Raw genomic sequence first — 18,196 nt, 5'->3', positions numbered from 1 at the left:
TTACATTTTTTTAAATTATTACCTTTTATATTATTATTATTTAATTAAATTAAAAATAAAGGTTATTATTTAAATTTAAATATTATATTAAATTTATTTTTAAAATAAAATATTTATTTATTTTAAATATTAATATTATTATAAATATTATTATAAATAATATATATTTTATTTTATATTAATTACTTTAAAAATTTATCTTTATAAAATTTAAAATAAATTAAAAAGTATTATTTTAAAATTAAATATTATATTTAAAATCTTTATTTAATTTTTAAATAAATCTTTTATTTTAATTTTAAAAATAAATTAATAAAAGGTTATAAAAATAACTAAATATATATAAACTTTTAAAAGTAAAGTTCTAAATATATTAAAAATAGGTATATTTTTAAATTAAATAATTAGATAATTAACTTTAAAGTATATAAAAGACCTTATAATTTAAAAGTTTATAAAAAATAAAGTATTTAAATATAGTTTATTAAACTTAAATATAGTATTTAAAGTTTAAACCTTTTAAAATAAATATAATACTTTAAAAGTTATATATTATATTATTAATAATTAAAATTATTTAAATAATAAATTTAATTTACTTTAAATAAATAAAATAATTTAAATATTATTTAAAGTTATTATAATTTTATAATATTTATATTTAAATATTAAAGTTATAAAAGTAATAAAGATTAAAATTAATTATATTTATTATAATATTTAATAAAAGTATATTAATATTAAAGGTTAAATTATTAAATATATTAAAAGTATTAACCTTTTAATTATTATTATATTAATATAAATAAATAATATATTTAAAAATATTTTTTATAATAATAAATAATATTTTAAAATAAATATATATTAATTAATTAAATTTTATATAAAATAAAGTTAATATTAATAAATATAAAGAATATAATTTAAGTTAATATTAATTAATATTAACTTTAATTTAAAATAAAAATTTAAACTTATAAATAAAATAAAATTATTAATATTAATTAATATTAATTAAAAATTAAAAGTTATAATATAGTTAATATTAATTAATATTAATTAAAGATTAAAAAGTAAACTTATAATTATTATTAAAAATATTAACTATAATTAATATTCTTTTATACTTTTAATATAATAATAATATAATTTTAAAATATAAATATTAATAAAAGTAAGTTAAAATATAACTAAAAATAGTTTTATATTTAATTAAAATAAAATTATAAAGATTATTATTAAATTTAAATAGTTATAAATATAATAAATTAAAGTTATTAATATTTTATATAATAACCTTAATATATATAAATTTAAATATTAAAAGCTTTAAAAGTATAATATATTTCTAATTTACTTTTAAATACTTTAATAATTACTTACCTTTTAAAATTAATAAATTTATTTAAAATAATATTAATTAATATTTATATAATTATATCCTTTTTAATTATAGTTATTATATTTAAGAAATTTATAAAGGTTATATTTAGGATTTAAAGAAGGTTAATATTTAAGTTATTACTCTCTTTCTCTCTACTTTCTTTTATTATAATAGTTTAAACCTTAATATTATATAATAAAATAATAACTATTAACTAAAAGCTAATAGACTTTAAAAATATAATAAAATCTAAAAGTAATTATTTATAAACTTATTAACTATAAATTTTAATATAATATAACTTAAAACATATATTTTAATATAATAAAAGGATATTATTTTAAAGGTTTATATATTAAAGTAAGTTATTATTATAATTAAAAAGTTATAAAGTAATATTTATATTTTAATATATATTAATATATTTTAATATATTTTAATAATATCTTAACTATAAATACTTTTATTCTTTTAATATTATATATTTAATTAATAAATAATAAATATTATTATTTCTACTTTTTTAATAAAGGTTTATATAAGTTTATATTTATAGACTTTTAATATAACTTTAAATAAATTATAAAGAAAGTTACTCTTATTAATTTTATTATTTATATTAAGATTTATAAATAAGTTTATATTCTTTTAAAATAAACTATTAAATTTATAATAATCTATTATTTAATAAATAATTAATATAATAAATATTAATATTAAAATTAAAAGATTTTATTCTTTATTAATTTAATTTTAATAAAATATTTTAATAAAAGTTAAAATAATTATAAAAAATTAATATAAAGATTCCTAATATATTAATATTTATTAACTATTATATATTAAAAAAACTTTAAAAAGTTTAAAAAGTTAAACTTAAAAAAAATTTTACTATTTTATTAATTTTTTCTATTATTATTAATATATTTAATTAAACTATTATTTAATATATATTCTTTAATTAATTATATTTATTTTATATTAATAATATAATAAGTTTTAATAATTTAATTATAAACTTTATATTTTTATTATTAAAAATAAACTTAATTAAATTATTATTATTATTATTAATAAATTACCCTTATCTCTATTTTTTTAAATAAATAATAAAAGGTTAATTTAATAGTCTACTTTTAATAATATTAATAAATAAATAGTTATTAATTATAATTTTATAAATAAATTTTATATATTTTAAATTAAAAGTTAAAAGATTATTATAAATATTAAACTTTTATAAATTAAATATATAAAAATACTTTAATTTAATAAAGGTAATAATTAATATTTTTAAATAAATAATAACTTATTATATTATATAATTAAAATTAAAGTTTTATATATTTTATTAATTAATTAAGTTAATTAATTTTAAATTAAAAAATAATTAATATTAAATAATATAGATTTATTTACTTTAAGTTAGTATTTATTAATACTAACTATTATTATATTAATTAACTTTATTATATTTTAATATTTATTTATAAAGTTTTTTTACTTTATAGTAATTTTTATTTTATTATTAACTATTTAATAATTATAATTACTTTTATAATATAAAGTTATAATTAATATTATTAATAAAACTATAATAAACTTATAAATAAAAATATTATTAAAAAGTATTTATTAATTTTATTAAAATATTATTTAATTATATTAATAAAATAAAATTATTATAAATATAATAAATAATAAATTAATTTTATTATATTTAAAGAAACTTTTTTATAATTTTTATTAAATATAAATTAAAAAAACTTTATAACTTATTATAAATATTATTATCTTTTATATTAACTTTATTAATAAAAATATACTTTTAAAAGTACTTTATTTTATTTTATATATTATAATTATATTTATTAAATATTAATAATAATAATAATAATTTATAAAATAAAGAATAAAAATTAATATTAATTAATATTAATTAAAAAATAAAATTAATATTAATTAATATTAATTAATATTAATTAATATTAATTAAAAATTAAAACAAATTAATTAATTTATTAAAATTTAAAGCTATATTTATTAAAGTTAATAAATTAATTATTAAAATATTATAATAATTAATTTATAAATTAATATATTTATTATTTTTTATTTTAAGTTAAAATATATTTAACTTTTAAATAATTTAAAAGTTTATTTTAATAAATATATAATATAAAATAAATATAATATAATATTATTTAAAGTTTTTTAAAATTAATTATTAAAACTTTAATTATTTATTAATTAAATACTCTTTTAAATATTAAATTAATTATATTATTTTTTTATTTTAATTAAATTATATATACTTTAATATATTATTAATTTAATAAAAGGGTTTAAAATTTATATAAAATATTTATATTTTTAAAATAATAATAATTAATTATTAAAACTATATAAATAAATTTAAAATAATTAAAATTATTTTATAATTAATAAAGAGTTACTTTATAAAATTAAATAATTTTTATAATAATTATTAAATATTTTATTTATTATTATTTTAATAATATTATATTAAATTATATAAAATATATAAATAATATAATATTATAATTTATTATTTATTTATTAATAAATAAATAAAATTTAATTAAATAATCTTTAATTATTTATTTTATATTTCTTTAAATATTAATAATTTTTATAAAGTTTATAATATTTTATTATATTAAATTTTTAATTATAATATTTTTTAAATTATTTTATAATATATTATTTATAATACTTTTAATTTATTTTAATATAACTTTTAATATCTTTATTATTTATAATTAATATTTTAATATTATTAATTATTTAATATAAATATAATTACTTTTTTTTATATTATATATATATATATATAATAAATTATTATATTATAAAATAAATTATTAAAAAAATTATATATAATAGGTTATAATATTAAATATATAGTATAAATTAGTTAAAGTTTAAAAAGTTTATTAGATTTAGATTTAATATAAGATTAATTTTTTTTTTTAAAAAAAGGTAAGTAGATTTACTTACCTTTTAATAAGCTTTAAGAAGGAATATAGCTAGATATTAAAATACTTTTAAAGTACTTTTTTATAATTTTATTTAGTTATTATAATTATATTTCTCCTTAAAATTATTTTTAACTATTATTATTAGTTAATATTAGTTACCTTTATTTATACTTTTAAAAACTTTTTTATTTATTATTAATTAATTTTAATAATTTATTAAATCTTTTAATAATTTTATTATATTTTTATAAGGTATAAATTAATTAATCTTTTTTTAAATAGCTACCTTTTTTTTTTTTAATTTTTTTATTTTTTTTATTTAATAATTAACTTTATTAAGTTTTTAATTAACTTTTTTTAATTATTTAATATTTTTATTATTATTTTATAATTATTATAAATATTATTAATATATTTAAGTAATTAAAGTTAAATAGTTTTTAAGGGTTTTTAATAGTTTTTATTAATTAAAAGTTTTAATTAATAATTTTATTTTAATTAATAAATTTTATTATTATATAATTCTTTTCTCCTTTTAATAGTAATTATAATATTTATAAATAATTCTTTTTTTAATAACTTTATATATTATTTTATTAACTTTTATTTAATAATAAAGTAGGTTTTTATAAATATTTTATTAAATTAAGTTACTTTTAAGGGCTTTAATAGTAATTATATTAACCTTATTATTTTTAATATTAATAATTTTTTAAATTATTATAATAAATATTAATAATAATAAGGTTTTAAAAGTTTTTATTAAAGTAATAAATAAAACCTATAATTATTTTATATAACCTTTAAATTTATTAAAAGTAGTTATAAAAATTATTATTTTATTAAAATTTAAATAAAAGGTTTATTAAAATTTTTAACTTTTAAAAATTCTTTTATTTTTTATAAGGTTTATTTAGCTTTTAACTATTTTAAAGCTAAAATATATTATACCCTTTTATAAAAATATAAAAGGGCTTCTATAAATATTAATTTACTTAATATTTTATTAAATTATAAAAGAATATAAGTATAAAATTAAATAATTAAATTCTAAATATTTTATAATATATATATATATATTTTTAAAATAAATTAAAAATATTTAATTTTTTATAAAAAAATATTTTTATATTATTATTAATTTAAAAGTTTTATTATAATTAATATATTATAAAATATTACTTATTATATTATAATAAATTTACTTTATATTTCTTATTAATTATAAAGTAGTTAATTTTTAAAAGGATTTTTAATTATTAGTTTAATTTTTAATATTTATTTTATAAAGGTTTTTAAAGATTATAAATAATATAAAACCTTTACTTTTATTAGTTTAAATAAATAAACATAGCCTTTTAAATTTAACTAGTTAATATTTTAATAAATATATCTACTAATAGTTTTAATAGTAATTTAGCATTTTAAAGAAAATAAAACTCTAAGTTTAAAGGTAGTTTAAAGAAATAAAAAAATAATAAATTTTAATATTAAATATAAATTATTTAATATTTATTTAAAAATAATACTAATTTATTTTAAAATAAAAAATTATAAAGGTTAATATTTTTTAAATATAAATTTATAACTACTTTATATCCTCTTTAATTAATAAAGTTTAATTTAAAAATAATTTAAATAGTATTTATAAGAAGATCTTTAAGATTTTATAAATAATTACTATAATATAATATATTTAGTTTTATAAATAATAAATTTCTAATTTAATATATTTTAATTTAAAGTTCCTTTAAAAATTATAAATATAATAAATAAAAGCTTTAATTATAACCTTAAAAATATTTTTATTATTTTTAAAAAATAACTTATAAAATAAAAATAACCCTTTTAAAGTTAATTAAATATATTATAAATTAATAAATAGAATTATAAATATAAAATTTTAAAGTTTTTAAAATAGGAAAATAATATTCCTTTATATTACTTTTTAAAGTAAATTCTAGCTTATTATAAGTTTAAATAGTTTAAGATAGTTTATTTTAATATATTTAATACTAATTTTTATAATAACCACTTTTAATTTTAATATTATAATTAGTTAGCTTTTTTAACTATTAATTAATAATATTTATTTTTAATATTTATTTTTAAATACTATTAAACCTTTAAGCTTATTTATTTAATCTTTTACCCTTTATTAGCTTTTTATTAAGACCTATATTTTACCTTTATTAATTTATTATAAGAGTCTTTATAGATTATTTACTAACTATTTACTTTATTATTATTTATATTATTAACTACTTATTAATATATATCTTTTATTATTTAATTATTATTTATTTATCTTTTACTTATTATAATTTAAGTAGCCCTTTTTTAACTATTTATTTATTTTTAAATTCTTTTTAAAAATATTAAAATTCTCTCTTTTTATAGTATTTTAAATAGTTTTATTTATAAATATTTTATTCTTTAATATTTAAAAATTATACTTATTTAATTAATCTTTTTATTTAATTAAATAGTAAAATTTTTAATTTTTAATAATTTTAAATTTTTAACTTTTATTTAATTTATTTATTTTTAAATTAAATAAATTTATAATATTTTTAATAAATCTTTAAATAACTTTATTATTTATAGCTTTAATAATTTATATAAAAATATTATATATTTAAAAGTATTTTTAAAGAATTAAGCTATAAGTTTACTTATTAATTTAGGTTAAAATTTTAAATAAATTAACCCTTTATAAAGCTATAGCTTTTAATTTTTAAGTAAAAGTATTTAATTATTAAGAATATTTATTTATTAATTTTAAATTATTTAAATTAATAATATATATTATAATTTTAAGTTTAAATTTTAATTATATATTTTAATTCTTTTTATATTTATTTATATTTATTATTTTTAATTATTTTTAACTATTAGTATCTTTCTTTTATAATATATTATTCTTAATAAATTATTAATTATATAAAATTATAAAATAATTTATACTTTTAATAAGCTTTAAATAACTTATTTTAATTATTATATTTAATATTAAATTATATATAAAATATAATATATAGTAATTTTAATTAGTTTTAAATATTTTTAACTATAAATAATTTAAAATATTACTTAAAGTTTAATTTATTCTTTTAATTTATTTATTATTTTATAAATAGTAGGTAGTAATATAATAATTTTTATATTATTTAGTTTATATAGTATTTTTAAAAATTATTAATAAAATTATACTTTATTAATAATAATTTTTATAAAATCTTTTATTTATATTTAATTTTTAATAAAATTTTATTAAATTTATAATATTTATTATAATATAAATAAAAAAAAAAACTTATTTTAATAAAATAATTTATAATTATTAAAATTAAATTTACTTTTTTATTTATAATAATAATTAAAAGTTTAATTATAAAATTTATACTAAGTTTTATATAAATTTTAATAAAATTAATAGTAAAATAAGCTTTTTATATAAGTAATAATATAAAATAAATATATATTAATATATTATATAAAAGTATATATATTTTATTATAAAGGCTTTTAACTTAACTATTAAAAGTACTTTTAAAAAAGTTTATATTTTAATTTACCCTTAATATCTACTTAATAAATTATTATAATAAATTTATAAAATCTTCTATTTTAAAGTTTTTATTTTAATATATATATATATCTCTTTTAATAAAAAAGTTTATTTTAAATTTTATAATTAAAGCTATTTAAAATAATACTATTTAAAAATTATATTCTTTTAATTATAATTTAAATTATAAAATCTTTCTTTTAAGTTTTATAAATTAAGTTTATTAATAAAAAGTAAAGCTTTAAATATATTATATTAATATTAAATATATATATTTAAGTTTAAACTTTTATTATAAACTACCTTTATAAAAGTTATAAACTTAAATTAATATTTTATTAAAAAAATTATTTTTAAAACTTTATATATTATAATACTTTTAATTATAATTTAAATTTTAACTTATTATTAATTTTTAATAAAATTATAAATTTTTTTTAATAATTATAACTATCTTTAATTTTAAAGTTAAAATTTAACTTATACTTAAAAGTTTTCCAATATATAATTAAATCTTTTTAAAAATTTATTAACTAAATTTATTTTATTAAAATAATATTTAATAATAAAATTAAATTTAACTAAATATATTAATTATTAAATTTATTTTTAAATTAATTTTTACTTTATAAAATTATAAAATTATTATAATTTAAAAAATAATAATAAATTTTAAACTTTTTAAAATATTATTATTAATATTTAAAGTTATTAATAATAATATTTAATTTTTATTATAAATTATTTAATTAAATTTTATATTAAAAACTTTTTAATTAAAATAATAAAATATTATTAAAATATATTTTAATAATATACTCTTAAAAAGATTATTAAAATAGCTACTTTATTAAAGATATTATACTTAATTTAAACTTAAAGTACTAAATTATAATATTAAAATAAAAATACTTATTAAAATTTAGCCTTAAATTTCTTAAAGGTTTTTAAATCTTTAAGTTTTAAATATAAATAAATTAATTTTATTAAACTTTTAACTTTATTTTATATTAAATAGTTACTTATTAAAAGGTTAAGTAATTCTAAAATATTCCTTAATAAACCTTTAATAAAAATTATAAAAACCTAAAAAAACAAATATTATAATAATAATAAGAATAGGCTATTTTTAAAATAATTTTAATTTAATTAAAATCTATTTAAATTCCTTTTTAATTAAAAATCTTAAAAATTTAATCTCCTTTTAAAAAAATTATATTTCTTAAAATTTTTATAAAACTTAACTAATAATAATTAATTTATAATTATTTAAATATATTTTATATTTTTTATTTTTAAAAAATTAAAATATTATTTAAATAAATAATTATATAAATATTAATATAATTATTTAAAACCTTTATAATAAATAATTAAAATATAATAAAAGTATTAATTAATTTAAATAATACTATTTTAAATTTATAATAATTATAATATATATAAAATACTATCTTTTATTTATTTTTTTAAATATAAATTTAATAATAAATATTTATTAAATTAATTTTTAAAATACTTTATATTTAATAATTAATTTAAAATTTTAAAATAAGTAGTAAAAGTAATAATTTTTAATTATTATTTTATTAAAAGTTTAATAATTAATATAAAATTAAAAGTATTATTCTTTTTAAGGGTAAATAAAATTAAAGCCCTATTAAACTTTTATTAAAAGTAATTTATTTAATTTTTAAACTTTTTTTTAATTACTTTTTTAAAATTTTTAACTCCTTTAATAATAATAAATAAAAAGGTAAAAAAAATAATAATATCCTTTTTTTTAATTTAATTATATAATCTACCTTTTTTTAAAAGGGGAGCTCTTTTATTCTAACTTTTATAAAAAACTCTTTTAAACCCCTTAATTATAAATATAACTAAAAGGAATTAAGGAGTAATTTTTCTCCTTTATTTATTCCTCTTAACTTTTATTACTCTTTTTTATTATTTAAACTAAAAGAATTATTAATTAAAGAATAATATAATAATAAATATTTTATTTTTAATTCTTTATAAAGAATTTTATAATTTATTAAATAATATATAAATTATTTTATTAAAGTTATTAATTTTAAATAACTTTTAACTTTATTTAAAATATTATAAATTTAAAGTTTTAATAATAAAATAAATTTAAAATATTTTTAATTAATAATAAGAATATTTTAAGTTTTTTTAGTTTTTAAAATAATTTTTAATTAAAAAAAGAAACCTAAAAAATTTTATAAATAGATATTAAAATATAATTAATCCTTAATAAATATTAAGGATTTTCTTAATTTCTTTAAATTAAATTTTTTATAAAGAAATATTAATTAAATTTATTTAAATTTAAGTATTAAAGTTAATCTTAATATACTTTTAACTCTATATTATAATTACTTTTTAAAATTATAAAAGTATTATAAATCTTTCTATTTCCTTTTTTTAATTTTAATTATTAATTTAATTTTTTATTTTAAACTTTATTTTAATAAATAATTAAAATAATTTTTAGCTTCCTTTATTTTAACTTTATAACCTTTTAATTAATAATTATTATAACTTTAAATTTAATTTATAAATATTATAGCTTTTATTAATATTAAGTAGTTTAAAATATAATAGTAAATACTATTATAATAATAATAAATAATTAACTTTTTATTATTATTAAAAGGATTAAGTTTTAAAATAGTTTTAAAGTTACTTTTTAAATATTTTAATTAAATTAAATATATAAACTTTTATTTTAAAATTTTTAACTTTAACCTTTTATATATAATAAACTTTAAGTTCCTTTAAAAATTATAATATTACTTTAAGGGCTTCTTTTATTCTTTTTATTAAAATTTTATTATTTTCTTTATATTTTATTCTTAGTTTTTTACTTTTTCTTTTAATTTATTTAAATATATTAACCTAAATTACTTAAATAACTTTAACTATTTTATCTCTAATATTTAATAAATTTAAAGTATATTTAGTTTAATTTTTAAAGAGATTTAACTTTATAATTTAAAAGAAAAACTTAATTTTAAAATTATTACTCCTAACCTTTTATTTTAATTTTAAGGTTTTAAGGTATTAATAAAAAGAATTAAAGGTTTTAATTTTTTTATTAGTAGATAAAATTAATTAAATTTTAAATAACTTTAAAAATACCTTAAAAGTCTTTTTAAAGTTATTACTAAAGTTTTAAACTTATTCTACTTATAATAGTTAAATATAAACTTATCTTCTTTCTTTTAGATTTTATATAAATATTTTAATAATTTTAATATTCTTTATTAATATAGTTAAATATATAAATTATTTTTATTTTATTATTATAAAGAAATTATAATTAAAAATATAAACTTTTTAAAGTCTATTATTTAACTATTATATTACTATAAAGTATAAATTATAAATAATAGAGTAATATTAACTAGCTTTAAATCTTTTAGTTTAATTTTTAAAATAATTTTAACTACTTTAAAGGTGTTTATCCTTTATTAAAGGATTTAATTTTACTTTTATTTTTAAATAAGGGTATTACTTATTAAAGGGGTATTTAAACTCCTCTTACTATTATTTAAACTTACCTAAAACCTCCCTCTCTAGTTACTTATTTTTAATAATATTATAAATAGTATAAAAAGAAGAATTAAAATTATAATAAGTTATAATATTAAATATAATAGTATAAATTAAGGGAGGTTTAAAGGTCTATTAAGTTTAAATTTAATATAAGATTAATTCTTACCTTTTTCTAAAAAGAGGTAAGTAGACTTTACTTACCTTTTAATAAACCCTAAAAAGGGGTATAGTTAGGTATTAAGGTACTTTTAAAATACTTCCCTATAGCTTCTATTTAGCTATTATATTATATAAATAATTTAAATTTAAAAATTTATATTTATAATATTTAATATTAATATTATTTATATAAATTTTAATAAAATAATAAATTAAATATTTTAATATTATTATATTAATTATTATATTTAAGTTAATTAACTTTTAAAGTTTTTTAAAATTATTATTTTAAATTAAATATAATAATTAATTAAAGTTATTAATTATAACTTATAAAATATTATATTTTTAAATATTATAAAGTTTATAATAAAATTAATTAATTATTAATATATTTTAATTTAAATAATAAAATAATTTTAAAATTTAATTACTTTAATTTAATAAAAAGGATTAAAAACTTTATTATTATTATTTAAGTTAACTTTAAGCTTTATTTACTTTAATAAAAAGAATTAAAAATAATTAATATTAAAAATATTAAATTAAATAATTTTAATAAATAATTAAAATATAAAAGTTAATATTAATTAATATTAATTTAAACTTTAAAAATAAATAATAATCTTTTAAAATAATAATAAATAAAAAATTAATATTTATTAATATTAATTAGTTTTAAAATATATAATAATTTTTAAAATAAAATAATAATAAATAAAATATTTCCTTTTTAATAAAGTTTATATTATTTAATATTAATTATTTTTCTAACTTTTAATTAATAAACTTATTAAAATAGATTATATATTAATAAATATATTTAACTTTAAATAAAATAAAAATTTTATTAAGAGTTTAATTTTTATTTTCTTTATAATAAATAAATAATATAAAAAACCTTTTATATTTTTATTAATAAAGTTTTATTCTTTTAATTTCTTTTAATATAAACTTATAGCTTTTAAATTAATAATATTTAATAAATTAAATTTAAATTTATCCTATTATTTTAAATAAAAATTATTTATTTTTATTTATAATTTTATAAAAAAATATTTATAATTTATAAATAAATTATAATAAATATATTAATATTTATTTTTAAAATTTAAAATTAAATCTTTATTTTAATATTTAAAACTTTTAAAAATTTATTAAAACTTAATATTATAATAAAAATAATTAAATTATTATTTATATTTAAAAATTATTAAATTAAAGTTTAATATTTTTAAATAAAAATAAAGAATATAAAGATTTAATTATTAATTAAATTATTAATATTATTTAATTAATTAAATTTAACTTTTTCTTTAATTTTTATTTAAAATTTTTATTTAATAATATTTTATTTCTAATTATAATATTTTTTAAGTTATTATTTAATATTAAACCTTTTAATAATTTTTTAAAAAGTATTTTAAAATTTATAATTTATAATTAATAATAATTAATTTTAATTTTTAATTATTTAATTAATTTAATATTAATTAATATAATTTAATAAGGCTTAATTTCTAATAACTTTAAACTAATAATATAAATAATTTCTAAAAGTAATAAAGAGAAAGAAGAGAGAGAGAGAGAGAGTAGAAATTTTAAAAAAATTATAGAGAAAAGGTAGATATTTATATTCCTTAATAATAGATTTTATTAAATAGTTATCTATTTTCTTACTATTTTTATCTTTTTAAATATAACCTTAATAGCTTTAACTCTAACCTATTAGCCCTACTCCCCTCCCCCCCCCCTACCCCTATAGAGTAATTAGGGGTAACAATAGGGGTGTAGGTAACGGATTACCCGCGCGCTAAGGCCTAAGATAAGTGAGTATCTTTATAAGTAATATCTAAAAAGAATCGAGCTCCTTACATCTAATAATATCTTATCACGACACTATTAATAGCTTAACTTAAAGGTTCCTAATATTACATTATATAAGTTTATATCTTCTTTTATACTACTTTACTAATTAATAATTATAATAGAGGTTATAAGTTAATATTTTATTTAATACTTCTAAAATTATTATTTATTAATTAAGTTATAAATATAAATAAATATAAATAAAACTTAAATTTATAAAAGTTAGTATAAAATATTATTAAACTAAAAAAGAATGTAAAGTTTAGCTATTAATAGTATATATATATATAAGACACTGTTAGGCATAGGACGTCACCTTCTCTAAATATAAGCTTCTAAGTAAACAACGCTATAGGCTGGCTACTACTACGAAGGCGATGAACCCGGGGGTTGTGTTCAATCAGATCAGGGGTTCAGCTCAACCTTGCCATGGGGGTTTGCTTCTCAAGGTTCGCTTCGGAACCTAATGCATCGGCTGTTGCATCGAACCGACCTTTGACGAATTATCACGGTTGCCAAGATTTAGCCAGTGACCAAACCTTTCCTCGGTCCGTTGTCCGGTTCCTTGGCCGGTCCAGCCAGACACCACAAACCCCAGCTTGTGTGTCTTGAATTGTCAGTGCCAACTAGAGAGTCCCTTGGTTTGCAAGCAATCCATGAGGTCACAGTGGATCAGCCCTGAAAAGAGTCCACAACCAGGAAATCCGCTCTATATTCAAACTACTTTATCAAAAAGTTGAAAATGTTGTACGGAGTACTGTTTTCGTCATGCATTTTTGTATGCCTGAGTGCGTGGTTTCTGGTGAATCTGATTAGAAAAAGGAGGGAAATTGATGGCCTCGTAAATTACTCTGCCCCATCTCTATCTAGTTGAGAGTCTTTGCTCAATTTGGCCAATTTCAAGTTCCACTTGAGCGCTGACAACTTTTGATCCAGCCCCAACCACCTATGCCGAATAAGCTCTTTGGTCACCTCTACATAGCACTGGAGTTGAGGAGACTTTTCCCGACAGGGTGTCATGGCCAGATATATGCAGAATACATTCGAATCAAGTATTGCCTACCGTCCGTCTTCTACGTGGATTGGTAAGTGTGTGAAGAAACAATCCGAATTGATTCACCTCGTTGTCTTTTCGTTAACAGCAACGTCTCAAAAACAGGCGACCTCTGGGCCCGTTGCTCCTTTGTATTGCTGATCCTGAAGTAGCCGCCCAGCCTGCAGTCACGACATTAACACAGACTAAAGACGGCACAGTGAAAAATATTATGAAGCGAATCCTCGGAAATCAGAACATCATCACTGCGCACGGTGCTGAATGGCGAGCACTTAGAAATCTGTTCAGTCCTGCTTTCCAGCCACAACACCTGATACCGCTCACAGATTCGGTGGTTGACTCGTGTCTCACTTTTTGTGACATCTTGAGCGAGAAAGCCAAAAGCAACGACATATTCAGACTAAACGACACTACGCTTAGGGCCACTGTCGAGATGATATGTGGAGTCATCTTTGGCACCGACATCGCCTGTCAGACGACAATGCATCCGATGACGAGGCTGTTTCTCGAAAGAATTGAGATGATGCCGAATGCTTTTTTCCTGTGGGAAGATTTCAGACCGCTTCGTCGGCTGAAATTGGCGATCAATAAGGGGAGGCTGGACGCATCCATCAATCATGAAATCGATGCCTATCTTGCCCGACGGCGTGCTGAGAAAGACAGTTGTTTTAACCAACCACCTACCTCACGGAAATTCTATGGAAAGGACGGCACAAGATCCATCATCCAATTGACCCTCAATACATTTGAGAAGGAGAGAAATATCCTCATAACAGATCCCGCAGAGATGCCGGATTCACTGCGAGTCGACGTCGTGGACTCAGTGAAGGCCATTATCTTTGCAGGTTACGATGCGACGGGGGCCACTCTCTGTTGGATTTTTTACCTGTTGCATCGGTACCCACGCGTGCAAGCTAAGCTCAAACAAGAGCTTGATGCCGTCTTCCCTGACTCGCCCGAGGGTACGGCTGCGGCAATCAAGGCGGACCACTTCATCATCGGGAACCTGCCATACACGTCAGCTGTCATCAAAGAAACGCTGCGCCTGTTCCCGCCAGCCAGTGGTCTGCGAGCTGGAGGACAGCAGACTGAAACGCTGACGGACCCAAGAACGGGCGAAAGGTTCCCAATGTGGCCGCATTGTGCAGTCTGGCCATGCGCACACATGATACATCGGAACACGCGTTTCTACCCCGAACCTCTGCAGTTCATTCCCGAAAGGTGGCTGCGAGCCGAGACACCTTTCCCAGAGTCTGAGCTGCTAACATCCCCTGCCGGGAAGCTCGCTTTCCGTGCTTTTGGCCGAGGCCCTAGGGCCTGCATCGGTCTTGAGCTGGCCATGATGCAGGTAATACCTCCCCTCTGCTTTGAATGAATCCTTCACCAAAGCAATATTTCACTAATGAATTGTCGTGAATAACTCAGATGCGAGTGGTGATCGCCCTGACAGCGCGCCAATTTGACTTCGTTCCTGAATATCCGGGCGAAATGCCCGATCCACAATACCCAACACCAAACAGTTTAGTCGATGAGGTGAGCGAGCTGAATGACTACGGCAGGGGCATCCGAGAAAAGAAGGTAAAAAGAGACCACATTGAGGGCCATAGGATGTATATGCAGCTGGTGATGATCGGTAAACCCACTGGTGGAGCCCCAGGCCGCGTGTATCTTAGAAATAGTTCAACATGAAATAACGGAGAACTCCATCTGAAGATGGAGAACTTTCTCATCTATCTTATTCCATCAGAATCAATATTTCACAATCAACCGAAGGAAATAGCTCATCATTGTTGTAATGGCAACATTCACACATTGCCAAATAAGCATTTGTCTGCCCATTTCAGGCACATATTGAATCAACCTAGCACAGAGCCCTGAAGTACAACCCGTCTAAAGATGAAAGGAGAAGAAAAAACAAATGCGGATCATTTTAAACCACCACCAACCATCATTGAATCTCCGTGAAGTGCCATTATTTCTTCCCTGATGCATTCCAGGGGCCGATATAGCATCTTTGACTCCCTGCACAGATTCTCAGCTCGTCGCTTATATATCCCCTGACTGTTGAGTATTGTTTTGACGGCACACCTGATGGCTTCCGGTTTGGCCGGGTAATCATCTCTCCCAATGTACAAGCCCAGGCCAGAGCATTCGACTCGCCTCCCGATGTCGGGTTTATCGACGATCCAGCCGCATTGAACCATGGGCACGCCATTGGCTATAGCATGACTGAGACCACCAAACCCGCTGCTTGAGACGAAGACTTCAACATAGGGAAGTATAGCATCATATGGGAAATAGTCGAGCACACGAACATTCGGGGGGAGGACTCCGTCTTTGAACGAGGAGAGATCGAGATGCGCTCCACGATGACACAAGATAGCGACCACCAATATAGCCGTCTCGCCAGTGAGAGCCTGAATAGTAGGGATCACAACTTCATCGTAATTGTTTGTCTGGGTCCCTTGTGCCACAAGAACAACCTTGGGTGAGCAGGACAGACTTTGTCGTTCCGGCATTGTCAGTTCATGGAACCACGATGGGTACCTGAGGTCAGACGGTATGCTCTTTCGGGGTAAGAAGCCCGCGTGTTTCAGGTGCGAAGGAACATATTCCTTTTTGGCACCCGGTGGCATCGGGAAATCAAGACTTTCTGTGCTCATTTGCAGCGTTGTGTCATTGCAGACAGTTATTGCGTCGAGGAAAGTATGCGAAATAACTGCGTCGCCATCACCGGAGCAAAATGTTTGATATCCGTGAAACAGCGATTCGATACTGATGTTGCAGTCGTAAATATCAAGCATCATACGCACCTTGTCCTCCCCCCCTTTCTGTCGATGCAGAGCCTTTTGCTCATCATGAGCTCGTAAAGTGCGAGCTACGCCCATGTCACTAGCATCATATGGTAGACCAAGTCCCCATGGGGGGTGGTACGGTGTCGCCCAGAAGCGGGGCACTACACCGATTCCCAGTGTCTTAATCTGGATTTCTTGGAACCCAGGTGGCATATATGCTCCCAGCTTCAGCGGAAGAACCCCCGGAAAGGCAGTATCCGAGAGAATAACAATCCCGCGACTCCGGAGTGTTTTCAACCCGAGTCGATTGGCCATGCCGATTAATGCGAATCTGAGTACGTCCCTATTGACATTCCGTGTCAGAATGACGACATAACACATCCGGCATTCGATGAATTAGAGCGTGGTCTGATGTGATGAGAGATTTACCATGACTTCACCATTAATCTAGCAAAACGCAGGGCGAAGTCTGCTCCGAGGAGAGGCGCCAAAGGCATCGTCATGATATCGGTCGGCATATTGTGCACTTTGTTTGAGGTCGTGTCCTCGACGACGCCAACAAGAGACGCAAAGTTCATTCCGGAACTCTCCACGGCTTGTTTCCATCTGGGGCTGCCCATGAGCGTCACATCAAAGCCTTGGTCCACCAGGTATGTGCATATTTGAATTGCAGGTTGCATATGGCCCTCCGGGGGCGCAGGTGCATATAGAATGTAGGGCAGACCCCTGAGGGGATAATTGGTATTCTCGAGTAAGACCATTTTGGGAGACTAAGAGTAATGGTGTTGGTATTCC

General features: G+C 18.0%; 2 protein-coding genes across 2 annotated transcripts; one reads left to right on the top strand and one right to left on the bottom strand.

Annotated features, from left to right (window-relative positions):
• Positions 1-14,500: 14,500 nt before the first annotated feature.
• On the top strand, positions 14,501-16,295 carry KVR01_012274 (uncharacterized protein; the record flags this gene model as incomplete). The annotated part of the gene is made up of 3 exons (XM_044786645.1): positions 14,501-14,637; positions 14,712-15,954; positions 16,032-16,295. 3 exons carry the CDS (start codon positions 14,501-14,503, stop codon positions 16,293-16,295), a joined length of 1,644 nt encoding a protein of 547 aa, XP_044638852.1.
• A 236-nt stretch (positions 16,296-16,531) lies between these two features.
• KVR01_012188 (uncharacterized protein) lies at positions 16,532-18,162 on the bottom strand (the record flags this gene model as incomplete). Its single annotated transcript, XM_044789814.1, has 2 exons — positions 16,532-17,744; positions 17,831-18,162. 2 exons carry the CDS (start codon positions 18,160-18,162, stop codon positions 16,532-16,534), a joined length of 1,545 nt encoding a protein of 514 aa, XP_044638766.1.
• Positions 18,163-18,196: the final 34 nt, after the last annotated feature.

Source organism: Diaporthe batatas, assembly GCF_019321695.1.
Source record: "Diaporthe batatas strain CRI 302-4 chromosome Unknown Contig00018, whole genome shotgun sequence".
NCBI classification, from domain to species: domain Eukaryota; kingdom Fungi; phylum Ascomycota; class Sordariomycetes; order Diaporthales; family Diaporthaceae; genus Diaporthe; species Diaporthe batatas.
This window is presented reverse-complemented; position numbering and strand designations above follow the sequence as displayed.